This window comes from Parus major, chromosome 2 (assembly GCF_001522545.3).
Source record: "Parus major isolate Abel chromosome 2, Parus_major1.1, whole genome shotgun sequence".
NCBI classification, from domain to species: Eukaryota; Metazoa; Chordata; class Aves; order Passeriformes; family Paridae; genus Parus; species Parus major.
Window position 1 is genome coordinate 116,583,168 of NC_031769.1, and position 27,999 is coordinate 116,611,166.

At 39.3% G+C, this 27,999-nt stretch overlaps 1 protein-coding gene and 1 non-coding gene across 6 annotated transcripts; both read left to right on the forward strand.

The window, feature by feature from the left end:
• Positions 1 to 2,046: 2,046 nt before the first annotated feature.
• On the forward strand, positions 2,047 to 27,992 carry MTFR1 (mitochondrial fission regulator 1). 5 transcript variants are annotated; one of them, XM_015617898.3, is made up of 8 exons: positions 2,047 to 2,084; positions 8,263 to 8,405; positions 11,660 to 11,758; positions 16,939 to 17,057; positions 20,218 to 20,459; positions 22,235 to 22,493; positions 22,595 to 22,757; positions 24,363 to 27,992. In XM_015617898.3, the coding sequence occupies exons 2-8, from the start codon at positions 8,340 to 8,342 to the stop codon at positions 24,420 to 24,422; spliced, it is 1,008 nt and encodes a 335-aa protein (XP_015473384.1). In that variant the 5' UTR covers positions 2,047 to 2,084; positions 8,263 to 8,339; the 3' UTR covers positions 24,423 to 27,992. The 5 variants fall into 5 exon arrangements, with proteins under 5 accessions (XP_015473384.1, XP_033368163.1, XP_015473386.1 ...); XM_033512272.1 differs by lacking the exon at positions 24,363 to 27,992 and adding an exon at positions 23,822 to 24,343; XM_015617900.3 differs by lacking the exon at positions 2,047 to 2,084 and adding an exon at positions 2,157 to 2,417.
• Positions 14,245 to 14,317, forward strand: TRNAV-AAC. Its single transcript has one exon. It is a non-coding gene; the product is annotated as a tRNA-Val (tRNA).
• Positions 27,993 to 27,999: the final 7 nt, after the last annotated feature.

A 27,999-nucleotide genomic window follows, 5' to 3' on the forward strand; every position in this document is an offset into this window, starting at 1 on the left:
CGCGATTGGTGCGTGCAGAGCGTGACTCTCCGCCAATCCTGGAGTTCTTTGTTCCTGGGAGAGCGCGGTGCAGGCCGGGAGGTGTAGTCCGAGGGCTGTAGTGCAGAAACATGCCACTCTGCTCCACTTGTTTTGAATTTACTTTTTGTTTTCTCCAAAGACGGTTACCGACAGAAGTTGACTTTCCTGCTGAAATACAGTGTAGCGTGTACTGTAAAACAATCTAGTGTGAACCACACTTGATGCTCTATGGGCAGAGAGTGCTACCTGGTTCGAAACCCGACGTGGGAATATGAACCCCATGAAACACCGAAATTGAATCTGGTTTAATGTAAAATCAAAGCATCGTTAAGGCTGAAAAAAAAAAGCCTCTACCAGCACTGGGCTCAACATCTTGATCTTTTACGATGGTTTGGGTCCCTAACTCTTTAAAGTCGCAAAGGTTTTCTGTTTCCTCGTTCCTCCACGTCACCTTCGCACCTTATTTTAAAACGCTTGAGAGTAAAGTTTTCAGTAGTTTCTAAAGCTGAAGACACCCGGTAAGCAATTCTTAAACTAATTCAGCACGAAGAAACTCTCCCTGACTTCCCCTGTATCCCGCAACCCCCTCTACCCCACAGCGATCCCGACTTCCCGCCTGGTTCCCACAGCGGTCCTGGCCCTTCTTTCCACAAGGTTTTAATGGGACACAGTCGACGCCAACCCAGGAGCCACCGGCGGTGCCACAGCCGACAGCCGCACCTCCGGGAGCCAACAGCCCCTGCAGCCTCCAGAGGAGCGCGGCCGCAGGCTGGCACAGCAGCGCTGGCCCGGCGGTGACAGGGGAGGCCCGCTGCCGTTCCCCACCGAATCAGAATCACGGAATCAGCGAGGCTGGAAAAGACCTCTGAGGGCGTCCAGTCCAACCTGTCACCAAACACCACCTTGTGATCTAGACCAGGGCACTGAGTGCCACATCCAGCCTTTCTCATACACCTCTGGAGATGGTGACTCCACCACCTCCCAGGGCAGCCCATTGCAACGTCCCCGTTTTGTGAAAAAATCCTTCTTGATGTGCAACCTCAACCTCCATAGCTTTTAAGCTGCGTCCTGTACCCCGTTCACTTGTTGCCAGGTAGATGATACCGACCCGCACACGGCTGTGGCAGCGGGACCGAAACTCGGCGGCCCGGCTGCACTCCCGGCGGCCCGCGCCTATTGGCGGGCCCTGCTCACGTGACCGGCGGGGCGGGGCGGCTCCCCCGCCCGCTGCCGGCTCGGCGCCTGCCGGGTAGTGCCTCACGCCCACAACGCGCGCCACGTCCCGCCTCCCGCGCCCGCCGCCGGCCTACGATTGGCCGGGATCTCATTGGGATCGAACTTGGGCGGCATCGCGGCGGCGGATGGCGCCCGGTGAAGGCGGATGAAGGCGGATGAAGGCGGATGAAGGCGGACGGAGGCGGGTGAAGGCCGCACACAGAAACGAGGCCTTCCGGCGGCAGAGAAGAGGGGGCGGCAGCCGCACGAGCCCAAGATATAGCTATGAGATCCCGCGAGAAGACAGAAACTATAAATATCAGTCGAGATCTCGCGAGAGTTGAAGAGCGGGCCGCGGCGGGCTCGCTGCGGAGCCATTTATGTAAATACCCATTTATCTTATAAATAACCCACCACAATCGGGTCCCAATATGTTGGCTATTTCCCAAGTCAACATTTGCCAGGTTACACTTCTAGCAAGCAGGTAACAGCAGTAATAAGTTTTTATGTGTTCGCACAAGCCTGCTGGTGTTTTATACATAAAGAGTGGATACTTCATAATTAAAACAATTACGTAGTGGTAAAAATACATAAAAGCAAAATCTAGTAATTCACAGCAAAGGGATTTAAACAAATATAATGAAATCATTATATTTTCCTTTGTCTTATGTCTGTGTTTTACTTTAAGATCAGTGTTCTGGTTATACGGATCCCATGGTGTGTTTCCATAATGGCATGAATCATTATGGAACATGTCACATTATCTATCTATCTATCTATCTATCCATCCATCCATCATCCATCCATCCNGAGCAGCGGGTGAGGCAGCGCGGTGGCCGCGGCGGCGGGTGAGGCGAGGCGGGGGTGGGGGCGGCGGCGGTGGTGGCGGCTCGTGGTTCTCCCTTTCCTTCTAGGCAGCCCCTTCCCCCTGGGCAGCCCTTCTTGGCGCGGCCGATCCCGGCCGAGGGACGGTGCGGGAGGGGAAACTTGCCTGAAACCACGTACAGGCCGCTCGGGGCGGCCCTGCTCTCCCCGGGCAGGGCCGTCCCCTTTTTCGGGCCTGTCCCGGGCAGGGCAGGTGCCGAGCAGGACCGTGGAAGCGCCTCGGAGTGCTGGACCGAAGCTTTTGTTCGTGCAGGAGAACTGCAGTGATGAGAAGGTGACAGGTCGCGGGAAATAATGTAAATAAAAGATGATGTGGCGATAATGTGGAGGAGTTTGAGGGAAGTCTTTTAAGGAGGCTTTAAAATAGAGAGTTGGCGTATAAGAGAAAAAACGAGCCCTAAGGGGTATGGTGGTTTTATTTCTCTTTTCTGTAAACTTAAGCTGCTTGCTTTGTGCACCTTTAGTGATACTGCTGCCGTGCTCAGGGTCTTCTGTAGTGATCGTAAATAAATAACTTGTTGGGTGCGTGTTTTCATTTTGTGTAACGAGCTGTTGAAATTCCAAATATTGAGGGTGAGTAGAATGCTGAAATCAATCGTAGTGCATTGATCTCTGCCTGACAGCGTCAGCAGTGCTTCATTAATATTAACATGCTGTCCTTAGAGTGCTCAGCAGCTCTTGTGAAGGCAAGACTTAAAATAATCAAGTGAATAGGAATTATGTCTTCTGATGCCCACGGGCTTTTACCTAGGTGATAAAAACGGGGCAGCTGAGTTATCTGCATATTAGGTCTAAAAGTTTTGTTTACTTGTTGTTTAATGCAAATAATGTGCTTTGTAGGGGTCACTAGCTAAAATATGATTGCTGTGTGTAGGAACTCGGCACACACAGATAACTGGCGGTGGAAATTGGACATTTTAAATGCTTTTTCAGACAAACAGACCTTTTTGTTTATAAGGCTTACCTGCTGTTGTCTCTCAAAGCTGTAGCAGAAAGATTGACATTCACAGCAGCTGGTGGGGAGGTTTCTCTGTCTGGCAGGGAAGTGTAGTTGTTTGGTGGTCTCTATCATATAATACCTTATGGTCTGTAAGTGTTGAAGGGTTTCACTTTCCTCTAAGTGGTGTTGTAGTGCACTGTGCAGGTATGATCATTGCTGAGCAAAGGCTTTTGATTAAACTAATGCTGAAACATGGATTTTTTTTTAATCTGACCTTAGTTGTCAAGATAGGATAGCATGAATAAAATCTGATTAATAGGGTTTTGCACATTCAGGTAAATATGATTGGGCTATATTTTTAAGAAAACTTTAGCAACTTCTGTTTCAAATATGTATGATTTTCAACTCCTCCTTTAAATTTCATACCAATACTAGCTTAGATTATCCCTGTAGTATTCACTGAGTTTTATCTCTCTCTTCATATCTTTTCAAACAGGTGTTTCTGTTAGTACTAGGGTGTTTCATTATTTGTAGCTTCCACACCAAGAAACAGACTTCTGTTTCTGCTATATGACCTCTGCCAAATGCATATTTATTTTGCTTATAGCTGGTTTGTGTCAGTTTGGGACAGAGTCTGGTCCTTTATCCGAAGATTAATCCTGCCCATTTGGCTGTTGTGATAATGTTTTTTTTTGCTTTATCTTCCTTTATTACTTTTTTAATAATGTTTCCTTATAGATGTAATTTTATTAGATGAACTTGGGTCATGTGGCAGTCTGAAAGACTGAGGAGATATGCTTGCTCTAGTTCTTGCTAAAATAAGGAGGAGCTTGGTCTTTTTGCATTTGATTTTTTTATGTGGTTGGTATTCCTTTGAACCCATGCTTCTTTGAAAATTTTATACTTCTTAATGTTATGCCTTTTCAATTTAGAGGCTACACCTTTCATTTTTCAAATTTCATGCCTTTGTTTATTTTTTGTTAAGGCTAATCTGCTCCATCAATTCCATTAAGTCATTCTCTTTTATGTTTGTATGGATCTTAAGTGAATGAGAGAAACCTTCAGTAAAAAAATATGAATAGCATATTTCTTTCGAAGAGCAAGAACTCATTTTCTGCAAGGGACTTTGACAAATACAACATTGCAAAAACTCATAGAAGAATTTCAATTTGAAAGCAGTTGCATCTGATTTCTCTTTAATCTTTTGAGTATAGGACTCACATGAAAGCATGGCAAAGGGCTTGTGTTCATATTTACAGCATATTATACCTTATGTATACAGACTCCAGAGCTTTCATATTTATTTAATGAACTCTTTATAATTTATAAATGGTATTATCTCAGCTTTGTAGACTTGATATTTGATATGAGAGTATTGAACAGAGCCTGCAAAAGTGGTTAGGAAAAGTAGAGGCAAACAAGCTCCAGGGGGCTTGGAAATTTAGATCTCCTCATTTCTAAACCAAGGAATTCCTCCATATTTCCATATCTGTAAGAAAGTTCTTCAGCATTGCTAATTTCTGGGTTTTGTTGAAACGAACCCATGAAATTCCAACCCCTTCATGCTTTATGCAGTGAAATGTAATTCTTTGTGTTACTGCTCTTTGAACGTCTTGGTAATCTTGTCTATGACCATGTAATAGTTTTGCTGAGGCAGAGCAGAAGGATCATTTTTTTATGGCAACATTACTATTACTCAGGGCTCTTCATTGTAGTAATTGAGTTATGGAAATTTTTTTAAATTAAACTATTTTTACTGTAGGTAGCACCAAGAAGACAGAGGATAAATACTACAAAGGTCAATGTTTTAAAAACGGTATTATTCTGTTTACTAAAAGCAATAAACATTTAACTCCTGCTTCTGAAAATGGCATGTATACAGAACATGAGAGAAGAATTTGCTAATGCTTTCATTCCCACTGTCCAGCAGTTTCTTTTGGAATGAACCCTGTCTGTTCTTGGCACACAAACTAATTGTGAAATAGCTGAGTTTTGTGAAAAAAGGTATAGTGCAACATAGTCTGAAAAAAAATAAGTATGAAAGTTGCCTGGAGATAATTCTATAAACTCATAATCATATAAAAATATCTGATATACTTAGAAACATTTTTTCTTTTAGATAATAGATTAGCTGGAGGTTGTTCAAACATGGTGTTTTTTCTTAATGCCACAAACTAAGGAAGCTAATCCAGGAACCGGGTGGTACTCTGCACTTTTACAGACTGATTTAAGTCACTTTCTTCTGCAAAAACAGACTGACAGATCATTGACAAGAGCAAGGTATTGATGACCCCAGTCTCAGGTGCTTTAAGTATTTAGGCTACAGGGGAAACAATGACTTACAAAGTGAACTATAAATATTCATTTTACTGAAGTAGTTGTTTTGTTGAATGAATGCTCTTTTGTGTTCAGTCATCAAAGTCTTAGAACCTGGAATTATAAAGGGTCGCCTTAATATTTTAGGGCAGGATAAGTGCTTTGGACTATGTCCAATGCTTTGTGTCATCAGGCTCCTTCTTTTATTCCTGGGCTTTTGGAATCCCATTGAACAAGTTTATGAAATTAATTATCAATATTCCAAAAATTGCTTTGACAAGTTTTTTAACTTTGCAAGGTGAAATTCACTAGATACTGTTGTCCTGGTGCTTATAACTTGTCAGCATTGTATGTTATCCATGCTAACACCTGTCTCTCTTATCTGCCATTGTCAGGTGAAAACACTGAATACATACTGACTATCCATATCACTCACTGCTTTCTTTCCTGTTACATCATGGTTGTCTCTCTTGTCTCTTACTGCTAGTATGTGTAGGATTTCTTTATGCCTGTAAGATGGAACCCATTTTGTAGCTTGCCTTTTTAGTTTACTAATTCACATTTATAATGTGCTGTCATCCTCATGTTGTGCTACTTTTTTTCTACATCTGGTTTTGTGCTTTTAATTGGTTATCTTGTCAGGTTCTGTGTTGTTCTTTTACCTGTTTGTCTTTAAGTTTCTTAAACCCATGAAAACTTTCTAGACCTGCTCTGATTTCTTTGGAGGAAGTTCTAACACTCCCTTTTCACTTCTGTCTAAATTATCTCTGTTGTTAGACTTGGGCATCTCATTTGATCAGAAACAAAATCATACATTTTCTTCTTTGCCTGTCAGAAAACCTGACTCAGACTTCTTTTAAATGTATGAGCTGGCTGAAAGACCAATTTATCAGGATACAGTAATTTCTTTTAGTCCTATCACCTGCCTTCCTGAGTCAGCCCTGTCTTTGCAGTTGCTCAGCAATACTCTCTCTACCTTTTACTTTTTTGTTTGAATTTGTCTTGACACAGCTTTCGTTTTTCTTCCTTTGATTTCCATGCTGCTTGTTGAACAAGTCTGGACTTTGGAATGAGGTGGAGTATATCACATGTAATTACACCTTTGGAACAGGTTTCCTCTTTTAAAGGAGCATTCCTCTCTGTTTTATGTCACTGCATGCTAAAATGCCAGATACTATGTCAAATCCAATGTGGGGCATTGTGTTCTTCCTGTTTTAAGAACACAGCAGGTGCAATGAGATCCAAGATCCATCTAGTAGGATGTGTAAGGGAAGAATAACAGATGCCTAAAGGAATAATAGATCAAGTAGATGACTGTAGTGTGTATTCATGGCTCTTTGGTAGCTAGGTCATTATTCTTCCTTATTGTTTTTCTTGTAACAGTTGCAGTTTTCATTTTAATCTCCTGGTGTAGATTAATAGTTTCTTCCGACCTTAGTCACAAACAAAAGAAAATCCTGTGATGATGAGAAACTAATATTAACTGGTTTTTAAGCCTGTCTAAAAAAAAGATAACTGTATGGTTGTACTGTTTCTGCCAAGTTTCCACAAGAAGTTAAGTTATTACTAAGGAACTGTAAACCGTTGAAAAAAAATTGTAATGGAAACAATGATGGTTTAACTATAGGGCTTGTGGGCACTTCCAGACAGCAGAGCTTTTCCATCTCCTGACTTTCAAACTTCCCAAGTACCAGTTCCTTGCTGCTACACTGCTTTAGTCATCCCTGTCTGTATATAGAGTGGCTTCAGCAAAACTGTTGTTTCATACTACAAATACATTGCTCAGGGTGGATCACAGAGTGTTGTGTCCAGCCTGATACACAAAACAAAAGTAAATCTAAATCTGTGGCTTCCGTTCCTGGTTTTGGTGGTATACACTTCTCAGTGGCACCCAGGTTATGACTGGTGTAGAACACAGTTAAAGAAAAAGTACACTATTTTCACTAGAGGATAAATAATGCCATCTTAAATCAAGTGAATGGAAGTGTATATAAATTGACAAAATTTGAAATCTGCTTAATTTTTATAAACTGCTTGAATATTTTCGCATCTTACATCTACAGTATTTCCTGTCATTTTCCTGCATTAGTCATTTTTTCATGTTTCCTTCTTAGTTGTAGGAAAAAGGAAGGAACAACAAAGCTGTCAGAGAATGTGAATCAAGAGAGGTGATCAGCTTTCTGCAGTCTGTTCCTGCATAGAAATGAGTTTTAGATATGAGTATGACACTTCAATCTCAGCGCTAATCCCCATCTGCAGGCATTCCATAGGGCTTGATGCTCACTTATAGTTGTTCAGTGCCATCATCTGTCCAAGCTCAAGTGAGCAATCATTTCCCCAACTTCTTAATTGTTAACTTTACAATGGCTTGGATTTCTTTCTAGTACCTGGAGGGGTCTACAAGAGAGCTGGAGAGGAACTTTTTACAAGGGCATTTTGTGATAGAACAAAGGGCAATTGCTTTAAGCTGAGAGAGGATAGGTTTGGATTAGATATGTACCACCATGAGGGTGCTGATGCACTGAGACAGGTTCCCAAAAAAATTGTGGATACCCCATTCCTGTAATATTCATGGCCAGGCTGGAAGGGGCCCTGTGCCACCTGATCTAGTGCAATGTGTTCCTGCATGTGGCAAGAGGGTTGGAACTGGATGACTTTTAAGCTCCCTTCCAACTCAAACAATCCTATGATTCTCTAAAAATTACACTACTAAAAAGTCTTTGTTACCTAAGACTTTTAAGTAGATGCCCTTTGAACACCTTTGCTTTACAGAATGAGGATTTGATGTAATCTGTCTTGTATCTAAAACTTGGTTTTTCAGGAATATAGCACTTCAGTACATGTTCCACAACATGCATCTAAACCTCTTATGTGTCTCATTTCAGAACTACTATGGAACCTTGGCAGCCTTGTAGGTTTGGAAGGCTTAAATCCAAGTTCGGAAAGGCCTTTTCCAGTCCAGATGATTTGCTGGCTGAAGCGCTTAATTAGGATGGCTTTTGAACAAATTGGATTGAACATGGATTCAGTAAGTGTTTCAAACTTCCTTTATGTTTTCAGAAAATAAGGTCTAGAAAGCACTTTGTGTTTTTTAGCTTGTGCTTATCTGGAAGAACACTTGAAGTATACTTGATACTGGGATGATTCTGCATTGCTGAAAAGTCATCAAGTTTATGACTTGGACACTGAAATATTGAGTAATAAATGTGTTAAAAGTACTATGCAGTTGCTTCTGGTTCTAATAAACTGTTTACTTTATAAACACTGTTTTTCATGCTGGACTTCCGTGTGTGTTTTGAAGCTGAAGGAGAATTTCATCTTATTTTTTAACAGTGATAAAAATATAATCTTATTTCTTGTTCTTACCTTGGAGATACAAAAAGCTCCATGAAACTGACATGATTATAAATGTGCTACATTTGCCACTTCTGTGTTATAGTTACCTGTTCTGGAGGTGTAACAGTACATAAGAGCAGTACAGCTGTGTTCTTTTCTGGGTAAGCAGAGGAATAGGCCTGCATAGTTCTCCTCTTGGGGGATACTATATAGAAGGTTTTCTTTGAGTGCTTAGCAGAGAGAGACAGAGAGCTGCCACAGATCAACTGCTCTGTCACTGGTACCTTTAGGAAGCTATTTTAAGTACAAATATTGACTTCAGTGCAGTAATCCCTGTAAGTTTTTGAAATTTTTAAATGTTTTAAAAATGGGGAAATCCTTAACAGCTATGTGCAGTATTTAGTCAGTATTATTATGGTAGAACCTTTTATCAGTCTTGGGACTCTATGGAGAGCAAATTGTTTATACAGTGTAAATTAAAATTTACAAGAATCTGTATTTTAGTATTTTATTTGAATTTTGATCTGAGATTCTGTGTAACTGAAAACTCAAAGTTTAAGAATATGTTGCATTACGACACTGGTAATTCAGCATTTTCAGTCTAAATAGGGAGAGGAACAGTTTTTTAATCTGTTTCTTCCCATTCTCTACTTACATCAAGCTTGAGATAACACAGTTATGTTACAAATCTCAGCTGTTCTGGACAACAGCAGAACACTGATGCAATAGGGGTGTATGACTAAGTAGCATTTTGTAGACTTGCTCAGCTAGTGCTTCAAGTCAACAAGAAGTTGTGTGAACTTGGTTAGAGCAGTGCTGAGACTTCAGCTCAGCTGAGCAGGGAACTGACTTTACTTGCATCCCTTGTGGCACAGTTTGCATGCAGTTTTCTGAAAATAATGTCCTGGCATATCGTGTATTACCAAAACTGAGTCGTTCAGCATTTTGGTGCACCAAGCCATTGTTGTTGAAGAGCCCCAAGGGCATTTGGAAACCAGATATTTTTGAGTAGTAGTCAGAAACTTGTCTGTGGTCTGAGCAATATCTAAACAAGTTTTGCTGCTCGTTTAAAATGCATTACATTTGTGTTGGCAATAGAGCATGTAGTCTAGACTCTCTTGCTGTTGTGGAAGTACTTCTGCAACTAATTAAACCTTCCTTTGACTGGCATTATTTGTTCCAATGCCCCATCACTTTGAGTCTCTTGCCAACAGTTCTGCTTTAATCAGAATCAGTTGTGAATAATGAGAGTATTACTGTGGTGCTATTTGTTGGTGACTTGTTTTTGAAAGCCACTGATCTACCTGCTGTTTGTTCAGACATGTAAACAAACAGTAAAGTGATAGGCACAAATCTGAGGTCTTTGTTGAGGCAACCAAAATGCAGCATCAAAAGACTACTCTGCATTGAAAAATTTGTACAGCTTAGCAGTGTACTAAGCAAGAGAGTGTATTTTTTTATAGAATGGAAAAAAAATAGATCTGTGTGGCAAAGTTGCAGCTCTGTTGTGAGGATGTAGCCTAACATATGTGCAGTGCACATTTATTTTGTCAAAATTTTTACATTTTAGTAAAGCCAGTGGAAGGAACGATAGAAATTAGAAATAGGCAAAATGTTTGTGTGAAGTTTGTGAAATGATCTGGGGATTAATACCATGGAACATAAACTTTCCTTTTTAGTAGAAACTTCAACATCTATGAGTAGTGATCTTTGCTTCGTATATCAAAATAGGCACCCATATGTTATGCACTCCCACAGCACCATTACAGTTATCATACAGGCAATATTGCCATTGCCAATCCAAAATAGCCTGGATTTTTCCTCTTTTCTTTGTTGGGCAACCTTCTATCAGGATGTCAAGTTTGCATGAAGCTGTGATCTCTTAAAAACTAAGCTCTGGCTAGTAAATTCTTATTTACAGCCATAATAAAACACTGGCCAAGTTGTTAAAATTACCATACAGTGTTCTAATTGTTCGCTAACAGTGTACCCTGTATTAGAGTCTTCTCATTACTCTTTTTCTTGTTTCCATTGCCATTTTGTTGCCTTTGCCTGTGCTGAAGTCTTTCCTACTTCTCTCTGGGGCGTTTGCTTCTGTTCCAGCTCGTTTTGTAGTATTCTCCTAGGATTAAACTCCCATTTTACTTCCTTTCATAAATTCTAAATATAACAAAAAGAAGCAAATTTAATCCCTGTTGAAACACCGTAGTGGAAATGTAAATTGTAGTAGAAACAGTTATAATGAAGCCTGGTATGTTGAACTGCTATGGGCAGTTTTCTCTAGTTGAATCTATTATTTTTTGGGCAGGGGACAAAGTTCCTTTCCTACAAAAAGTTCAATATATTTTCCCCTTTTTACTTTCCTTTGCTCTTCAATTTCACAGTTACATTTTCATATTTATTGTAGCTGACACTTCCATTAAGAATAGTAGATACTATTCCTGTTTTAGAAGAGCTCTTAATTTAAAAAAAAAAAAAAAAAGTCGTTTTAAGAAATGAAGAATTATGTGATTTTATGGATTTTTAATGATTGAGTGGCTTTTCTTGAAACCCTATAAAAGGAGGTGTCTGACTGAATCTACGTTCTTTATTGTCTTGAAACTTGGAATATTATGTTTATGAAGATACTTTCAGCTCCTGAAGTCTTCTGCATTACCTGATGTCTTGTTATGTCTTTAGACTTAATACAAAGGCTGTCTTGACTTTAAGCAGCCCTAGCTGTACTGTACTGATGATGTACAATGTATTTGCCCATTTGGGGATAGGATGTTAGGAGTTCACTGGGACAGAATTCAGTGTATAAACGTTATATCCTACTCTAGCATGAAAGGAATTACTAAATACATCTAGCAAAAGCATGGTATGGAAGAATAAGGGAAAACTATTACAATATGATACAAAAATCAGTTCTCTTAACAGCTGGCTTCTTTATTTTTTCCCATGCAGATGCTTTGGTCAAGAAAGCCTTATGGTTCATCTCGGAGTATTGTAAGAAAAATTGGTACTAACCTCTCTCTTATACAGTGTCCAAGAGTTCACTTTCAGGTAGGTGTTCTTAACAGCTTAGAATTTGTGTTTTGCTGTACTGATAAAGGGATTTTCTCATGGCTAGAAGGTTTGTAAAAGATGTATGATAAACCAGACATAGGAGAATTAGCCTGCTTAAGTTCTCTCTGCTTCCGTTTCAGATTTTTTCCAAATAAGTTGGAAAAAATATTGTAAAAGAGAAAAATGAAACTTATTTATATAAACAGTACTTATAAGCTAGGCTTAAGAGGCATGTAAAAATGAACAGTATTAAAAATACTTGGGAAAATAAACAACTTTATCAGAAATCGAAAAATTGGTAACAAGATAACATGAGTACCCTGTTTGCTTTTGTGTAAAATACAAGGCTAGCACTGTGTAGGTGAAAGGGTAGGGTAAAGAGCAAGTGCAAAAGCTTAAGAAAGAGAAAACTCATGATTTCTATAATGAGTCTTTCAGGAACAGATGGGAAAATGGAAGCTGTTACACACAATCTCTTCAACTCTGGTGTTAGGGGTAGGGGGTGGATATAGAATTGGAGAAATTTAGTGTTTGAAATTCAAGCAGAGAGAGGAATGTTTCGTGGGCTGAGCAAGGGTGGGGAGTGTAAAGATGAATGGAAGGAATCAGCTGCCACACTAAGATAAAGTACTTTCCACACTGCTAAATTTTTCAATGTTTAAATTAATTTCTTTATCATAAATTAAATGTATGAACAATATTTAGACTTGAAATTACAGTAGCAAAACCAGATAGTTCAGATTACCATAGAAGCCTTATTGGTGTGATAGTAAAAGCCATGCTAACATTTTGCCTCTCTTAAAAAATTACTCTGAGAAAGCTGGGGACAATCATCTCGCATTTTTAGTGGCTTGCTGAAAAAAATATAAATAAAGGGATGTGGGGTTTTGTGCAGGTAAGGACAACAAATTGCATGCTGGATTAAACTTTTGAATATGTAATTAGTAGGTGTTTTGCCAGCAAGAAGGCTCCCTGTGCCTCAGATTTAAAAGGTAGTGAAGTTCTGTGTGTCTGATTTTCTGTACTGTAAAGGCCATATAAGGGAGGATGATGCTTGTTTGCAGATAGTATAATACTGACTTTTCTTAATATGGTACATAAAAGAAGACATTTTTGGTTCATGTTCTTGCAAGGAATGGTAAGATATATCTGAGGAATCTCTTCCTGATTATTTTTAGTGTTTAAGTAAATAAATACATAAATAAGTTTTGGTAGTGATTCTGTTAAGATAAATATAATATTTGCCTCTTGGTACCCTTAAAGAGACATTCTTTCAGCTTTGTGTGTACACTAAATAAGCATTCACCTTCCATGAGATGAACGGAAAGGATCCTGAAAACAGAAATACAGTTGTGAGAGTTGATTTAATTAGAAATAGGAATTTCAAAATTTGAGCCTTGAAACACATTAAAATTTGTATGGTTTGTGCAGACTCTAAACTATTTTAATATATAAATTGTTGAACATGTTAAGTGTGATGCTAACATCTGTTTTTTGTGTCTTTATCTCAGCATTAAGATTCTGTAGTGAAGTTCAATACTGATCTCAATTGTTTTCGTGCTGTTGCAACTGATGCTTTCCTATAGCTATCTCTTCCTCTTTCTTTCTTGCCAGCTTTAGCTCTGTTATGAAAGGACCATGAACTGAACCTTGCTGTAAGTCACTCTATTTAAAAAAACAGATCAAATCTTACTTGCATCATCTGAGGGTGCATGTATGTAATCAGTGTTTCTAACCCCAGAGCAGCAGACTTTCCACAGGTCGGTGTTTTCCTTATGATAAATGGATGAGACTCATTGAAAGAATCTCTCTGTAATGTTCATACTTACCTTCTAGCATGTTTTTGTTCAGCTAGTCTGAAAAAATAATAGTAGCCAAACATTTTGATTTTTGATGTCTACTGACTGTGTATCTTGTCATAGTCAACATTTAAATTAACTGCTAAATACTAAATACTGCTAAATGCTGCTTACATATTCAGTAAGAGGTGGCAAAGCTTATGTACCTTATGTACTCTATATAGCATGAACAAATGAAAATAGTTCATATAAATCTTTTGTGTGTCATATTTTTTAGATTTATGTGTAGTCTTTAGGAGAAAATAAAATTAAACTTGCCAGTATAGCCTAGGTAGATTCAACCAAACCTAGAGTAGTATCTCTCAAGATAGCATCCTTCAGCTACAGCATCTCTGTTTTAGTCCCGTGCTTCTCCTGTCTGATGGATACGTGATCACTCAGTGGAAGTCTCCTAATAAACTGGTGTGCATGTAACAAACATCTGAATTTACGGGGCTAATTTGAAAAATCACAGCAAAGTTGTCTTACTTCAAGTCTTTCCAAATTTTAACACACAACTGTATTAGTATTTTGAAAGAAGAGGTTTTTATTCTGTCCTCAAGTGTCTAAAAATATCTCTGCTGCTTTGCACTTCCTGGAGCAAACAAAAGAGCAGGGAACCTTCCCTGCTCGCTGCCGAGCGGCGTTTCCGTAGTGTAGTGGTTATCACGTTCGCCTAACACGCGAAAGGTCCCCGGTTCGAAACCGGGCGGAAACACTGGCGAGGCTGACTCTTTCTTTCTTTGGGAGTTGCACTCGATGGTTCTTTATGTGTCCCAACTCGAGGTGCCAGAGCAGTACAGTGTCTTCAGAAATCCGTGATGGGTCTGCAGCCCTCAGGCGTGTCTGTGTGTGCACCATACGTGCACGCTAAGGCAAAAAGCCTGCGAAGGAAGAAGTGGGGGAAGCAACTTCACAGTTTCCAGAGAAAGAAAAGCAGGCTACAGCACTGATTCATTTGATTCCTGCCATCCAGTAGAACTGGGCCTCTGTTCCCTGTTCTCAGTTTTAGGTGCTGGCAGAGCAGTTGTTCAGGTTTTCTTCAGCTGGGATTGACTGGAGGAATAGGGTAGTGACAGAGGTATTTACAGGCAGGTTAAGGTTTTGAGAGATGGGTATTGGCTTTTCATCTTTAAATTAAAGTAAAAATCTTGCATTAACTTGAAATTCAAATTCCACTGCTGAGGAAGGCTTTGTTGTTTTTAGGGATGGAGAAAAGAAACATCTGTATATGGGGTAACAAGCAGATTCTGTTTACATATAAATATGAATTAAAATTAAGAAGAAACTTTTATCACAATATAACAGAAGGCTTACTACTAAATCTTGGATTAGAAGTTATTTATCTCATAATGCAGGAATTTTGGCAGTGGTAAATATATTCCTTACTGTTGATTTGGAAAATTATTTTTGATTCAAGTATGTGTAGTGCCTTTATTTAAAAGGTTTCAGTCTTTTGATGGTAATATTGATGCCGGAAAAATCTGTATCACCTGTAAGAAGTGGCTAATGTATTACAGATTATTTTTAATTGCCATTAACATTAAAACAAATGCTGTGGTCTTGAAAATTTCTATTCATTTTTTAAAAGAAAAATGCCAAGGAAACCTCAAATAGGAAAAATCCTAGCATGCATTATAGTATTCTCTAGACTGCTTTAAAGAGAGGCAGACTGTAATGGTATTAGGCACAACTGTTAATGTGATAAACATATTACCATCTGTGCTGATGCTACCTGGAAAAAACCCTGTTGTTTCCAAATGATCTGATGGTGCCAATACACACTCCTGGGAGCTGTGATAAAGACTCTCATACAAGTAAGAGTGTGAGGTGGAGGCAACTAATCTCAATTTCTAAGGCTGTTTGCAACAACTCCTGGGGAAAAAAACAGCCCTAAGCCCACAACTTTTCTCTTCCTGACGCTTCTGTATCAGAGGCTACTACTAAAATACATGTGGATGTTCTTCTGAAACTGTTTCGCCTCATCCAGGCTGCAGTCCTACTGTGATAGATCTGCTACAAATCATTAATGCTAATAGATTAATGCTAACATTTCATAGTAGTTTGCTTTTACAGAGTGGGGTTGCCTTGAAAATTGACCTAAGTACTAATGGGCTGGATGCAGACTGTCCTCACAGACTGGCACCTACTGCCACCATCTTTGTCAGTATTGCTGGCCACAGGCAGCACTTGAGCAGCTGCAACAATTCATGCAGATTTGGCTGTGGGTTTGTTGGTAGTGTTTGGTTAACAGCTGGACTCAGTGATCTTAGAGGGCTTTTTCTACCTTAACCGTTCTCTGTTTCTATGGAATACAATCAAAAGCTGGTGCGTTGGAGTTTCAGAACTCAAGGTGAAAGATTGAGCGGAACAAATTACTGAAAGTTGTTTCAGTAGCTTTTATCTGCTGAGATATGGGGCCCCAGCTACTCAGGAGTCCAGTCACTCTGAACACATGCCCTCAACTGACCTGAGGAAGCAGCCAGTATTTCAAAATAGGTTTGAAACCATTTTGTTGAGTTGCAACTATGGAGCAAGCATTGATGGTCCAAACAATTTTTCAAATCACCATTCAGGTCACTTAACTGGAAATTGAAGAAAGGTTCCAGTCTCTGAAGCTTTGCTCACCTTTGGCTTCAAACAGCTGTAAAGTTAATGGCCATGCTGGAAAATGGTCCCTTTGTTTGGCATGTTGTAATGGCACGTAATATATAATGTTATGATTGCATCCTACCTCTCACTCAAAGTTTTTGTGATTACTGAGCTGGTAGAATTGGCTTTTTGCCTGGTTTTGGGGTTGCTTTGCTTGTTTGCTTTTCCCTCTGTGCAATGTACATACTTCTTGTACAGAAATTTGGAGGTTGAAGAGAAGGGGAAGCTTTGGCAGAATTTCACTTTAAAAATAATACTAAATCAGAGGAAAATACTTAAGAAGAATTGGCAGCCTTAATGTCTTTTTTTAACTACTGGTCATTAATATAATTTTAAAACATAGTATTTGAGTTAATATAGAAAACTGTGTGAGAATATCGTTTGTTTGTCTTAAAGGTAACAATATGCATTGGATTTTTAGTGTTCATTAGCATCATGTGATGGTATATGTAGCTAGCCATGAACTTCTGCAGAGTGTTCAGCAGAATGATTGAATAGTTTGAAGTCAGTGAAATGGTTCTGGACTGAGCACAGGACAGAAATAAGTGTTTCAAGTCTACAGATGTGTTTTGTGCATGTGTATGTTAATAGTTACATGTAGCCTCGGTAGAAGTACTGGGTAACATAAATGTGACTTGAGCTGTGAGTATTTACTCTAAAACCTTTAATCTTGCCTTTAAAATTTAGCTTATGTCTCATGTCACGGAAGGAAGCAGTCCTGCTCAACTCAGAGAAGATGCTGTGGCCTCCTTTGCTGATGTGGGATGGATTGCTGAAGAAGAAGGTGAAGTCTCTACAAGGCTCAGGTATATTTCTGAAATCTCTCTGAACTTCCAAACTGAGAAGAAGAAACCACTTCTCTCCAGTGACAATCTACTGTGCATTACAATTACAGAGAGCACTTGAATGCTGGGAGAAGAGACAGAGATAGGGGTCTGGAAAAGAAGTAGTAGAGGTTAGACTAATAAGATTATGAAACCAAGACTTGTTGGAAAACGTACAGGAAGTTGGCATTATACAAGGAAGACTCTGGATTTTATTTATGTATTACAAAGAAGTGCACACAATAGCTTCAAGCAATGAAAATGCCTGCTGTGCTATGGCACAATTGCTAGCAGTGATTCTCCAGTTCTCCTGAGATTGTCATTACCATGGGGCAGTGAACTGTACAGCTTCCTCATTAGCAGCAATGGTCGTTCTGGCAATCCTGTAATTGGCACGTTGTTTTTCACCTTTCTGGTTAAGGCTCTGCAGTCTGCTAAGTACATGAAAAATTTGTGGTTTGTGTTTCACACCTTTAATCTTCATAACAAAACCTGGCAGGGAAGCATGTGAGCACCTGTGTCCAGAATGATGCGATAGGTACTGCTGTGTTGGACCAAGGGTTCTACACAGCACTGTCACTACATGAAACAGTCTGGCTGAAGGGATGAAGTTCTCTATTCCATTCTATTCAGGTTGCTGCTCAGACTGTCCAGAAATAAAAGTACAGTTTTGTTGGGCTGAGGAGGTTTTTCTTCTAAACAAACTAATCTGTCAGATAAGGGCACAGATTGTTGGCTTCAGAGATTACAGGAGGATATTGTTCTTAATTTGAAAGCATAAAATAGGTTAGTAATGACCTAGATGCCCTCCAACATGACTTGCTACAGTGAAGCTTTGCGTAACAAACATTCTGGCACCGCCACATTAATTTCACAAACTCAGAGGGGAGTCACAGAAATCAGCACTTGCTTGGGAAACACTGTTCCTGAAGTCTGTTTAATACCAAGGAAATTAACTGTCCGATACTGCTTTTGTTTGCGCAGAAGTATTTTGTTTAAGGATTGAACTTGTAAAGCTATTACATTTAATGGAGACAACAGGGAGAATGGCTCCTTGGTGCTTCAAAGAACCTATTAGAGAAGATGTAGGACTGCATATTTGCTGAAATGTCTGCATGGGAAGGGGGGAGCAGGGACAGATGGATGTGGGATGGAACTAAAATAATCCTGCAGATACATAGTGACCTTAAGGCAAACAGCTTATGATGGAGCACGGGAAGTGAATTACTTAGCAAATAGGAGTATTTCAGTGTGCACTGTTTGTTACGTCTGCACAGTATTAGTAGTGGAGCTGGTATGCATTAGGTGTTTTCCAGGCAATTGAAATTCTCTGTTTCGACAGGATCACATAGGTGTTACTGTTAAATATTTATCCACTGTAAAATTTAGTAAACAGCCTTGCAGACGTAGTTTTTTTTTTTCCTGTGAATACAGTTTTATAGAGGAAGCAACTAAATGACAAATCATTTTTCCTCTACCCCTAGTCAGAGCAGTAGTGACAACTCCGGCATAATATTTTCCCATAGTGTTAGATTCCAATCAAGACATCTCCTTAAAACTCTTTTACTGCTCTGAGCACAAAATACCTTTTGTTATTTAGCTATTCTGCTCCTTCAAAGAGTTTCTGGAAGGCAAGTTTTAAGGAGTGAAGAGACCACTGTGTCCTTAGACCTTACCTGGGGAGAGCAGGGAGGTGGCTGCTATAGGAGGTATCCTGTTCTCTGCTTTAGTTGCTCTCTATTCCTGTCTAGGTAACAACACCTAAATTTCATCATCCATGATAATATTCAATTCTCCTTGATCAAATTTCTGCAAGTTCTGCAAGCTGTGCTGATGGTTTTTGTCAGTGTCATAGAAGACTTAAATGTGTATCTAATCTGGTTTGATGTGGTCAGAGCACAGGGCTTTTTCTTAAATCTTGGCTCTTGCTTTGGGTCTAGCACAACTGCAGATCTAACATGATGAGCACCCACAGTAGCTTCATCCATGAATCCAGAGAGATGGGGCACTTGGGCTGAGTTAGCCTGGAACCATTCTACCCATTTCAAAAAGTGCTTTTCTGAGCCCCTGTTCTCACTCTCCTCTTTAAATAAACCATGGAATCCTGGCATTCCTGAGAAGTTTGGGGATCGACATTACGGAGAATTGAGGTATTAAGTATGTGGCCACATTTTGTGTTTTAAAGTTTATGATAATTTGTTCATCAATCCTTAGCAATCCATCAATCCTTATCAATTCTACTTACAGAATCATAGAACAGCTTGCATTGGAAGGAACTTTTAAAGCCACCTAGTCCAAGTCCCCTGCAATAAGCAAGGACATCTTTAACTCAATCAGGTTCCTCAGATTCTTGAGATAAATGGTTTTAAAATGCTGGTGTGCTTATAAGGGCTATTTGGACTTGTTTGAGCAGATGCTCAGTAATGCCTCAGTTTAACATGGCTTGAGCTTTGGTGGGTATTATGGGAAGGCAACATAGCTGCATTTTCTTGTGAGAAGCAGAGGGAAGGTCACAGACTCTTGAAAACTTTATGAAATTTTCTTCTCTCTAGTTCTAAATATTGTGTTAGAAAACAAGGTATGAGACCCTTTCCCATCAACTGACAAGCAGTCTCTGCATCACTGAGCTGTTTCATGTATTCCATATTTCCTAGTGGTACTGAAATTGAAAAATTAAAAAAAAATTAAAAATTCAGAAATCCAAATACTACAAAAAAATACCCTGTGGGAACTAAGAGACTCTTCTTTCTTCAAAGGAATCAACTGCAAATGGTTATTTGCTGCCCATGGGGAAAAATAACATTTAAGAGAAGATAATCTTAATTCAAATAAAATATACAATAGGTTTGAGGCAGAGAAATAGATTAGGATAAGGGGAAATGTATTCCTTCTTTTTGCGGAAACCAAGGATTGTACAAAACGCTGTCTGGGGGAAGAGAAGGAACGCAGCTCGTGATGCAAATTAGAAAGGATGTGAAGCTCTTATTTACCTTAAACTATTTAAGGTCTTCATGGAAGTGATTTTCATAGAAACAATTGTGAAGTCAGGTTTTCATCTTGTACCCCTGATTTGTAGGTAGCATTGGTTTAGTTTTTGTCTATTTCAAAGCCTTTAAAATACGTTACGATATTTTTGTTACAGATCAGAAGTTTGGTCAAAAACAACCCAGCCTCTTCCAGGCGAAGCACATCCTTCCAGGAAGTCCCCACACAGACAAACGTCCTTGCAAAGCCCGTCAGGAGAGGAACCAGTGCCCAGGAGCGCGGTGATGGCAAACGAAGAAGCACTACAGAAGATCAGCGCCCTAGAAAATGAACTGGCCTCTTTAAGAGCACAAATAGCCAAAATTGTAACCTTGCAAGAACAGCAGAACTTGACAACAGGTATTAAATTTGCTTAGCAAAAATTGCTTACTGAATGTGTTCCTTTTGTAATTAATATTGTGCTAATTCTTTTTTGTGAGTTACTGCAGCACCAAGCACTTCTTCTCCATATTGTTTTGGTTAGTTTGGCACAATAACCAAGGGGTACAGAATAGGTCTTGAAGACAAGTGACTTGCCAGATTTTCTGTATTTTTTAGTATTCTTAAAGTCTTCATGTTTGTCTGTAAATCTGCCAAAGTTCTGAATCTGTGAATGAGTAAAGAAGTATTAAACAGCTTTCAGAGCAAAGCTCATGATAAACATGATGGCTTAAACCAAACTAAAAGAATGTAACTTAATTACTGACACTGAAGTCTTTCCCTTCAGTAAGGAAATAGGCTCTCTGATATCATTAAGTATTCATACAAGATGCTAATTATGCTTTTGGAATATGTAATATACATCTCAAGTAACAGAAAAGGCAATTAATTGTTTACTGCAATCATCTCTGGGACCAGACACATTGTCCATATGGAACCAAAAGTGGTGCACTGTTTCTGGTAGCAAACAGAATAATTCTTTTCCTGAATTTCTTCCTCCTCTTTCCACCACCTCTGACTCCTTTCAGTTTTAAGTCTTCAAAGATTAGCAGGAGATGGCCCTTGTCGGCTGCAGATGACAAGTATTTGGTTGTCACTCTTTCCTAAGGTCACTTAACAAGTACAGCTTTGCCTATGTTTGTGTATAAAATCATATTCTGATTTTTCAGATGCTCCTTTAGCTGTTAATTGATAGCAGTTACTTTGTTTTTCCTGAACTGCTCATATTCAAAACTGTGAAATAGTTTTAAGGATCACCTGGTATCACTGGAATTTTAATTAGAGGGTGGGAGGGTGGGGACATGTGAAATAACTATAAACTTATTTTGATTTTTTTCCCTTTACCTGTATTTATTAGGGAAATTAAATTTAATTTTACCATCTTTACCTCCCTCTTCTGGTAGAACATGGTAATGACGCCGTGTGTTTGCCTTCAGATACACGGAGTAGACTCTACTGTTTTATCCCTATAAATATCTTTACAGACTTTATACTCCAAGCCTCAGAACTCTGGTTTGATCTGATTTTTCTCTTTGTTTTTTAAAGGTGCAATTAAACAGAGGTTTCTTCATTTATTTGTCAGGTTATTACTGAGAATATATTTATAACATATATATTATAACTATTTTTACCTAAAGCATACATGGAACTCAAAATCAAGGTTATTGTGAGATTCTCTATGAGTAGAGACAGATAAGTAACTGGCTTAAAAATCCTCAACCTCAGACAGATGGAATAAGCTTTAATTTAAGCACTGTTTGAGCTCTGAAATTTACATTTAAAAATCTTGTACAGTAATTCCTTATTTGTGATGATAAGTTGGAAGAATCGCTGCTCCTGTAGCAGATTGTGACTTCTAGTTCAGTAGCAGCCTCTGAGAAGAAAGGGAAATACTGGTAACATTATGGCAGAGAATAACTAAAAGATGTGTGGTGTCAGTCCCACTGTAGTAAAGACACAAATGCACCTGGAATTACGGCTGGAATTTCAAAGGATGTGTCTAACTTTTCAAGAAGGATTTTCATGTGGCTTTTAGCTGAGTCTGCTTAGGTGGTTTAGGAATGAAGAAGTTACGTGACAATCTAAAGGTGGCAGAGGCGACGCAGTTGAAGTTACTGCAGTGATTTTCTCACCTGAGTATTTGTGACATGTGAAGGGGAAAGTAAACTGACTTGCAGTGCATGTTTTATTTGTAGTTGGGTCAAGTCCACTTGCTTCAGCTGCTGTCCCTGGTCCGCCACCACCGCCACCACCACCTCCTCCTCCTCTGCCTCCACCCCCTCCCTCAGGTCTGGGTCGGAGTAAGTCTGCAATTGATCTCATTAAAGAGAGGAAAAACAAAAAAATGAACGCTGGCCAGAATGTGGTGGAAAACGGCCCAAAGAAGCCTGAAGTACCAAACATGCTAGAAATCCTCAAAGACATGAACAGCGTGAAACTGCGCTCAGTAAAAAGGTAATAAATGTCAATGGACCAAGATTGGCATTAGTGATTTGTTTCTGTGACTCAAAACTGTTTCAGGGTGACACAGATGCTGATGCCATTTTCTTTTCTAGACCCTTAGAAGGTACAAAATCTAAAGTGTCTCAGCCTGCAGATCCTGCATCATTAATAGCAGAAGCTCTCAAAAAGAAATTTGCTTATCGATACCGAAACGATAGCCAAGAAACAGAAAAAGTGATTCCAAAGGCTGAAACAAAGACACAGACTGAGGTGCTGGTGAGTACTGTAATTCTGAACACATCCTTGGACTGAATTCTAGTTGTGCAAACCTACTTACGTCTTTCTGCTAACATATGTAGATGTTACACAAGTCAGCATCTCTGTCCCCAAAACCCTGTGAAGCACTACTGATGTGCCAGGACTTTTGGCAATCATATATTTTTAGTGGCAATCTTAGCTTTGTGCGCTGTCTCGGCCCAACCTTTAAAAAGTCCTGTTACAGTTTTGTTATTTTTTTAAAACAAAAATGTTTTCTGTTGCCACAAGCATCTGATATTCAGAAAACCATTGCTAAGGGCTCCCATCGATTCCAGTCTGAACTGAGTTTGCCTGGTACTACCAACCTTAACCATTCAGCTGATACAGTGAAACTTTGAAGCAAGATCCTGAAACATGTCAGACATTCCTAGGAATTTGGAAAACAAATTGTTCAGAATTCCTGCTGGATCATGGTTCCTTGGTATAGGGAGTTTATTCTAATAATTGGAAATGCTGAGTGTATGAAAGTAGTTTCTTTACAGTGTGAGAATGTTAAAATGAAATTGTATTTAAAGTCCACCTCCTGGCACAAGTTATTAACGGCTTCTAATTTATTTCAGATGGTTGGTTTTTAAGCAGTGAACATTCAAAATACAAATCTCTATCAATGTACACTTAAAAAACAGCCTGGAATAGATCAGTTTTGTTTGTCAGTAATCCTTGAAGCCTTGTGCTATGGAAACAGAGAGGAAGAGTAAAGAGTGATTTTTCTTCATTTGTGCAATCAAAAAAAAAATGCACATAAAAGTCCAAAAGCTGGCTCTGCTCTGAATTAAGTTTTAAGGAAAATAACATTTCCACACGCCACAAATCTCAGGAATTTTGAGTACTTCAACTAATTAATGTTGACTTACTTGCCTTTTGGCCTCTACTGTTTTATTTCTGTAATGTTCAAGCTGTTCTTCTCAAATAAGAGGCTAGATATTTCCCAAGAATTAATCACATCTCCTCAGCATCTCTCATGCATTAAGAACATGAGTTGGCAATGTTTACTCACACAGGGTTTTTTCCTTATTTTCTAGTTTTGAAATTCAGTCCCCCTTTTGAGGTGAAGGATCATCAAATCTTCAGGAGCTAAGAAAATTTAAGGTTTTCATTAAATGATAAAACGTTGATCCATAATAAGCTAATAAAACCTGTCCATCTGTTTCTTACCAGTATCTAACTTTGTTAGATCAGACTTGTATGGTGTCTTTCTATGACAGTTTTGAAAAGGACTTGTACAGAAATGCAGGGTAGAGTAAGACCAGAAACACTGTTAACCGGTTCTAGAGAAGTTGGTTGTCACGGTGTAACATTAACTGTGTCTAGCTCCTTATTTTACTGTGGTACACCAAGCTGCCTCCAGCCCTGCTCCAGAAGGTCGTTGGCTCCCTCCTCTGAGCAATTTCAGTTGTTGCTAACACCAGGTTTTCCTTCGCTTTGTGACATCCACATGCAGAGAAGCAGGGTGATAAAGGAAATTATTTCTGCCCAAGTTCTGCTTTTACTACTTGGATAGATAGTAGTTCAACAAGGGTCCTGTTGAAAGCAATCTGAATATGTTTCTGGTTTTCTTTCCAGTTTGGACCACACATGCTGAAGTCTACAGGAAAAATGAAGACTTTAATTGAAAAATCTTAGTGTTAAAGATTATTCTGCAAAAGACTGTTAAGCTGCTTTGTATAAAATATTTTATGTTGCAAATAGCACTAGTACTGAGCGGTCTCTTTCTTACAGCACAGAAAGACCTAATGTGAAATGTAGAAATGAGGCACTAAACATGTTTGTATGTATGTGATTTATCAGGGGGAATAAATTGGACCATTATACTCAGGTATTAATTTTATATCCCAGCCTGGCTTTCCACTCAGATTTATGTGATGGGTTTAGTTTCTTAACACTAAGTTATATATACAACATTTTTTGTGCATAACTGACCAACTTAAACATTTGTGTACATGTTATTAATGACGGTGATACACCCTTAAGTTAATACCAGTTTTATGTGAGCTCTACCTATAATTTGCACTACAATGTGTAATTTGATACTGAAACCTTCATGTTGAAGTCTTTCTTTTAAACTTAACTGTAGCAAATTTTTAGCCCAAAGAAAAACTGGAGGCACTCTGCTTCTTACCGAAACAAAGCGAAAACTTGAACCTGCTGCAGAGGTCACCTAAATTTTACATGGTAGTATATTTTTGTGCAGGGCTTTTTGTTTGTTTCTCCTGAGCTTGCAAGGGTAAGAGAGTAAAACCTGCTTGCATCGTCCTGTGGCCATTATAAAGAGTAAAATCATGCTGTGGGAGCCTCTGTCAATAGGTAGTGAAGGGAATTTGAAATAGTCAGCAGCAGATTAAAGTATGTGTTAATTAGCAAAAAGTGGTGTAGATAAGAAAACAAAGGTATTAAGTACTGTGGGGTGCAAGTTGCCAAAAGCAGCTCATCTCTGCTGCTCTAGGACGTGCTCACAGACACCTCCCCAACTTGGCTCCCTGGCTTTCTGGCAGATGGGGCTTGCACGAGCCCTCATGGCCCTGTTTGCTGGGAAGAGATGGGATAAGCCCTTCCGGGGCCTTGATGCAGCAGCCATTTCCTGCCACACCTGTACCAACCACCTGAGCTCATGTCTCCAGTCACAGGTGTAAAAGACTCAAGCTGAAAGTACAAGTCAGGGTGAAAATAGCTGTTCAGGAACCAAGAGGTGCCATTGAGGTTCACACTGAAACAAAGCCATGGTTTGCTCTGACCATGGATGAGCATTGAAAAAGCTGAGCCTGGGTATTTTTGGTGCTCTAAGCTGATCCTGGCTACTGGGACAAGTACAACTGCCTCTCTGGGAGCTTCTGTTTCCTAGGAAAATGCAAAAGCAGCAATTATTTAATAAAGACAGCTGAATGGCTCTGACAAGGCTACTGAAGATGAGGAAGCTTTGCTGCTTATAACTGGAATGTAGGTTGTACACAGAGGATCTTTGTTTTCTGGTGTGGTACTTGAAATGGTGTTAATATGTACACAACATGACTTCCTTCCAAAGTGCTCTGCCATCAGTGCTACTGATTGGTCATTCAATCCTTCAGGTCTTTTAAGTGCCTTTAAAACACCTTTGTGAAAGTTGACTTTGGTTTTAAGTTTTGTATTTTATGCTCTATTGCCACTATATAAAATTAAAAGCAGATAAAATAAAAATGGCATATTTGATTTGTGGTACTCTGTACAAATGATAGCAGCCACAATAATGTAAGTTTCCATTCTGTTACAGTGACTATAAATCATCTAGTGACAGACTCCTTGCATCTCCTCCAGGGCTGCTTTGCTTACCTTGCTGTGCAGTAACAGTCTGGTTGTCTGGAAGGTTCTCAGGAACCAGTGAGGAGTCTATGCCTCACCACAAGGATAGCAGGAAGAAACTTGTTCAACAGCCTCTCTATCCCCAGGTACACTCAGGTCCTCTGCAGTCCAATTAAATCATTAACTTGTAAAATCCAGGATGTCACTTGACCTATTAAACCAGGCTAAAGCATGAGAACCGCCCAGACACTGTCCATCTGAACTGGGGTATCCAGCACCAGAAATGAGGTGAGCTTTAGCAGTGATGTAAAATTACTGCAAAAGTGTCATCTCTGCAAGAAAATAAAATCACAAAGTTGCCATGTCTTATAAAGTACCTTAATTTGTATCTTTTTACTTGAAATTACATGGAATTCCACTGCTCACAGAAAAACACCTCAAGTGCTCAAACTAAGGCCCACCGTGGAGGCTGGGCAGGGCCCTTGGACATAACGTGAGGTGTGTCTGTGTCTGTGTCCAGAACAGTGCTGGGAGCAGATCTGTGAATTGGAACAGGTGGGGGGGGCTGGCCCCCTCCCCCAGCAGGTTTCTGGCCTTCAGGGACTGCTAGTGGCCGTGGGACTCTAGGTCCTGTGCCTAGCATGTGCGGGCTCTCGGCTCTCCCGTGAAATGCGGAAGCTGCAGGAATGTTAAAGTTCAGTGTAGATTTGTAGAAGGCATTTACAGCCAGCATAGAAAGGGCATTTTCTTTTTTTAATTCAAGTCCAATGCCAGATGCTTCCCACACACACAAGGAGGTGAGATTAGAACTAGTCGTTCTAAATCCAGTTTGGTAGGAAAAGACAAAATACTCCCTTTCTAGGAAGGGTGGATTAGAACAGAACTACTCCTATTTTACACTTTGAGAAACTCTTCTTGGTCCTGTCAGAGCAAAGGACAGCAAGTTCACACAATGTTAAAAATCACAGGCTCTTTATAGATACTATATTGAAATACTTTATATACCTATTTGTAAAATTATTAATCTTAATTTTCATTAAACTTACATATTAGCATATGCCTGTAACAAGTAGCAAAACTTAAAATGCAGTTGATGTTCTTTAAACCAAGTTCATTTTTTATAAATGTGTCACAGAAGGCATCATCAGATCCTGATTTTAGTGGTCATTTTGAAAATAGCTGCAGGCTTGACATATGTTTCATTCAAAAGGTCCAAGAAGAATCAGTATTTTTCCACATTTAAGGCAGTGTTGCTCTGTAGTAAGTTACACACAATTGTTACTTCTGTGTTCTCCCAGCTTTAAACACCCTTTCAAAGTCAACCTGTTAAAAGTGGCTCTTCTCTCCTTTAAATTACAACCAGAGCTCATTGTCCCATCTGATCCTTCTCTGTTGGAGTCATCATCAAGAACTTGTACTGACAGCGAAGGAAGTTCACGCAGGCTCAAAAGACAGGTTTCATTAGAAATTTATTTCTTTAAACATGGCCACTTTGAGATTAATGATACTACTTCAGGGAACATGAAAGAATAATAAACAGTTTTAGAAGGGAAACAATCAGGTAAGTCAGGATTTGCTTTTCAAACAGTAAAAGGCCAAGCTCCAAGAGGCAATAAATTTTGGCATACGAGGACTAGTATTTTCAAATCCAAAAGTTGGCTTAGTTTTACAGTGGAAGCTGACTGCAACCTTAGCTACCTTTCCACAACGCTGGACTCAATCATAACTTAAATGTACAGGAGCATAATGTGAAAAGATTTTGTTTTATTAATTAAAAGTTAACAGCAACAGGCACATATTAAATGAATATGGCAAAGCCTTTACAAATGGCTTTACGCTGAAGCTCTCTTCCAAAAATGGCTGTTGCAACAAACTGTAAACAGAATTAATAAACAGTCTTTTACAATAATAACAGGGAAATACAAAT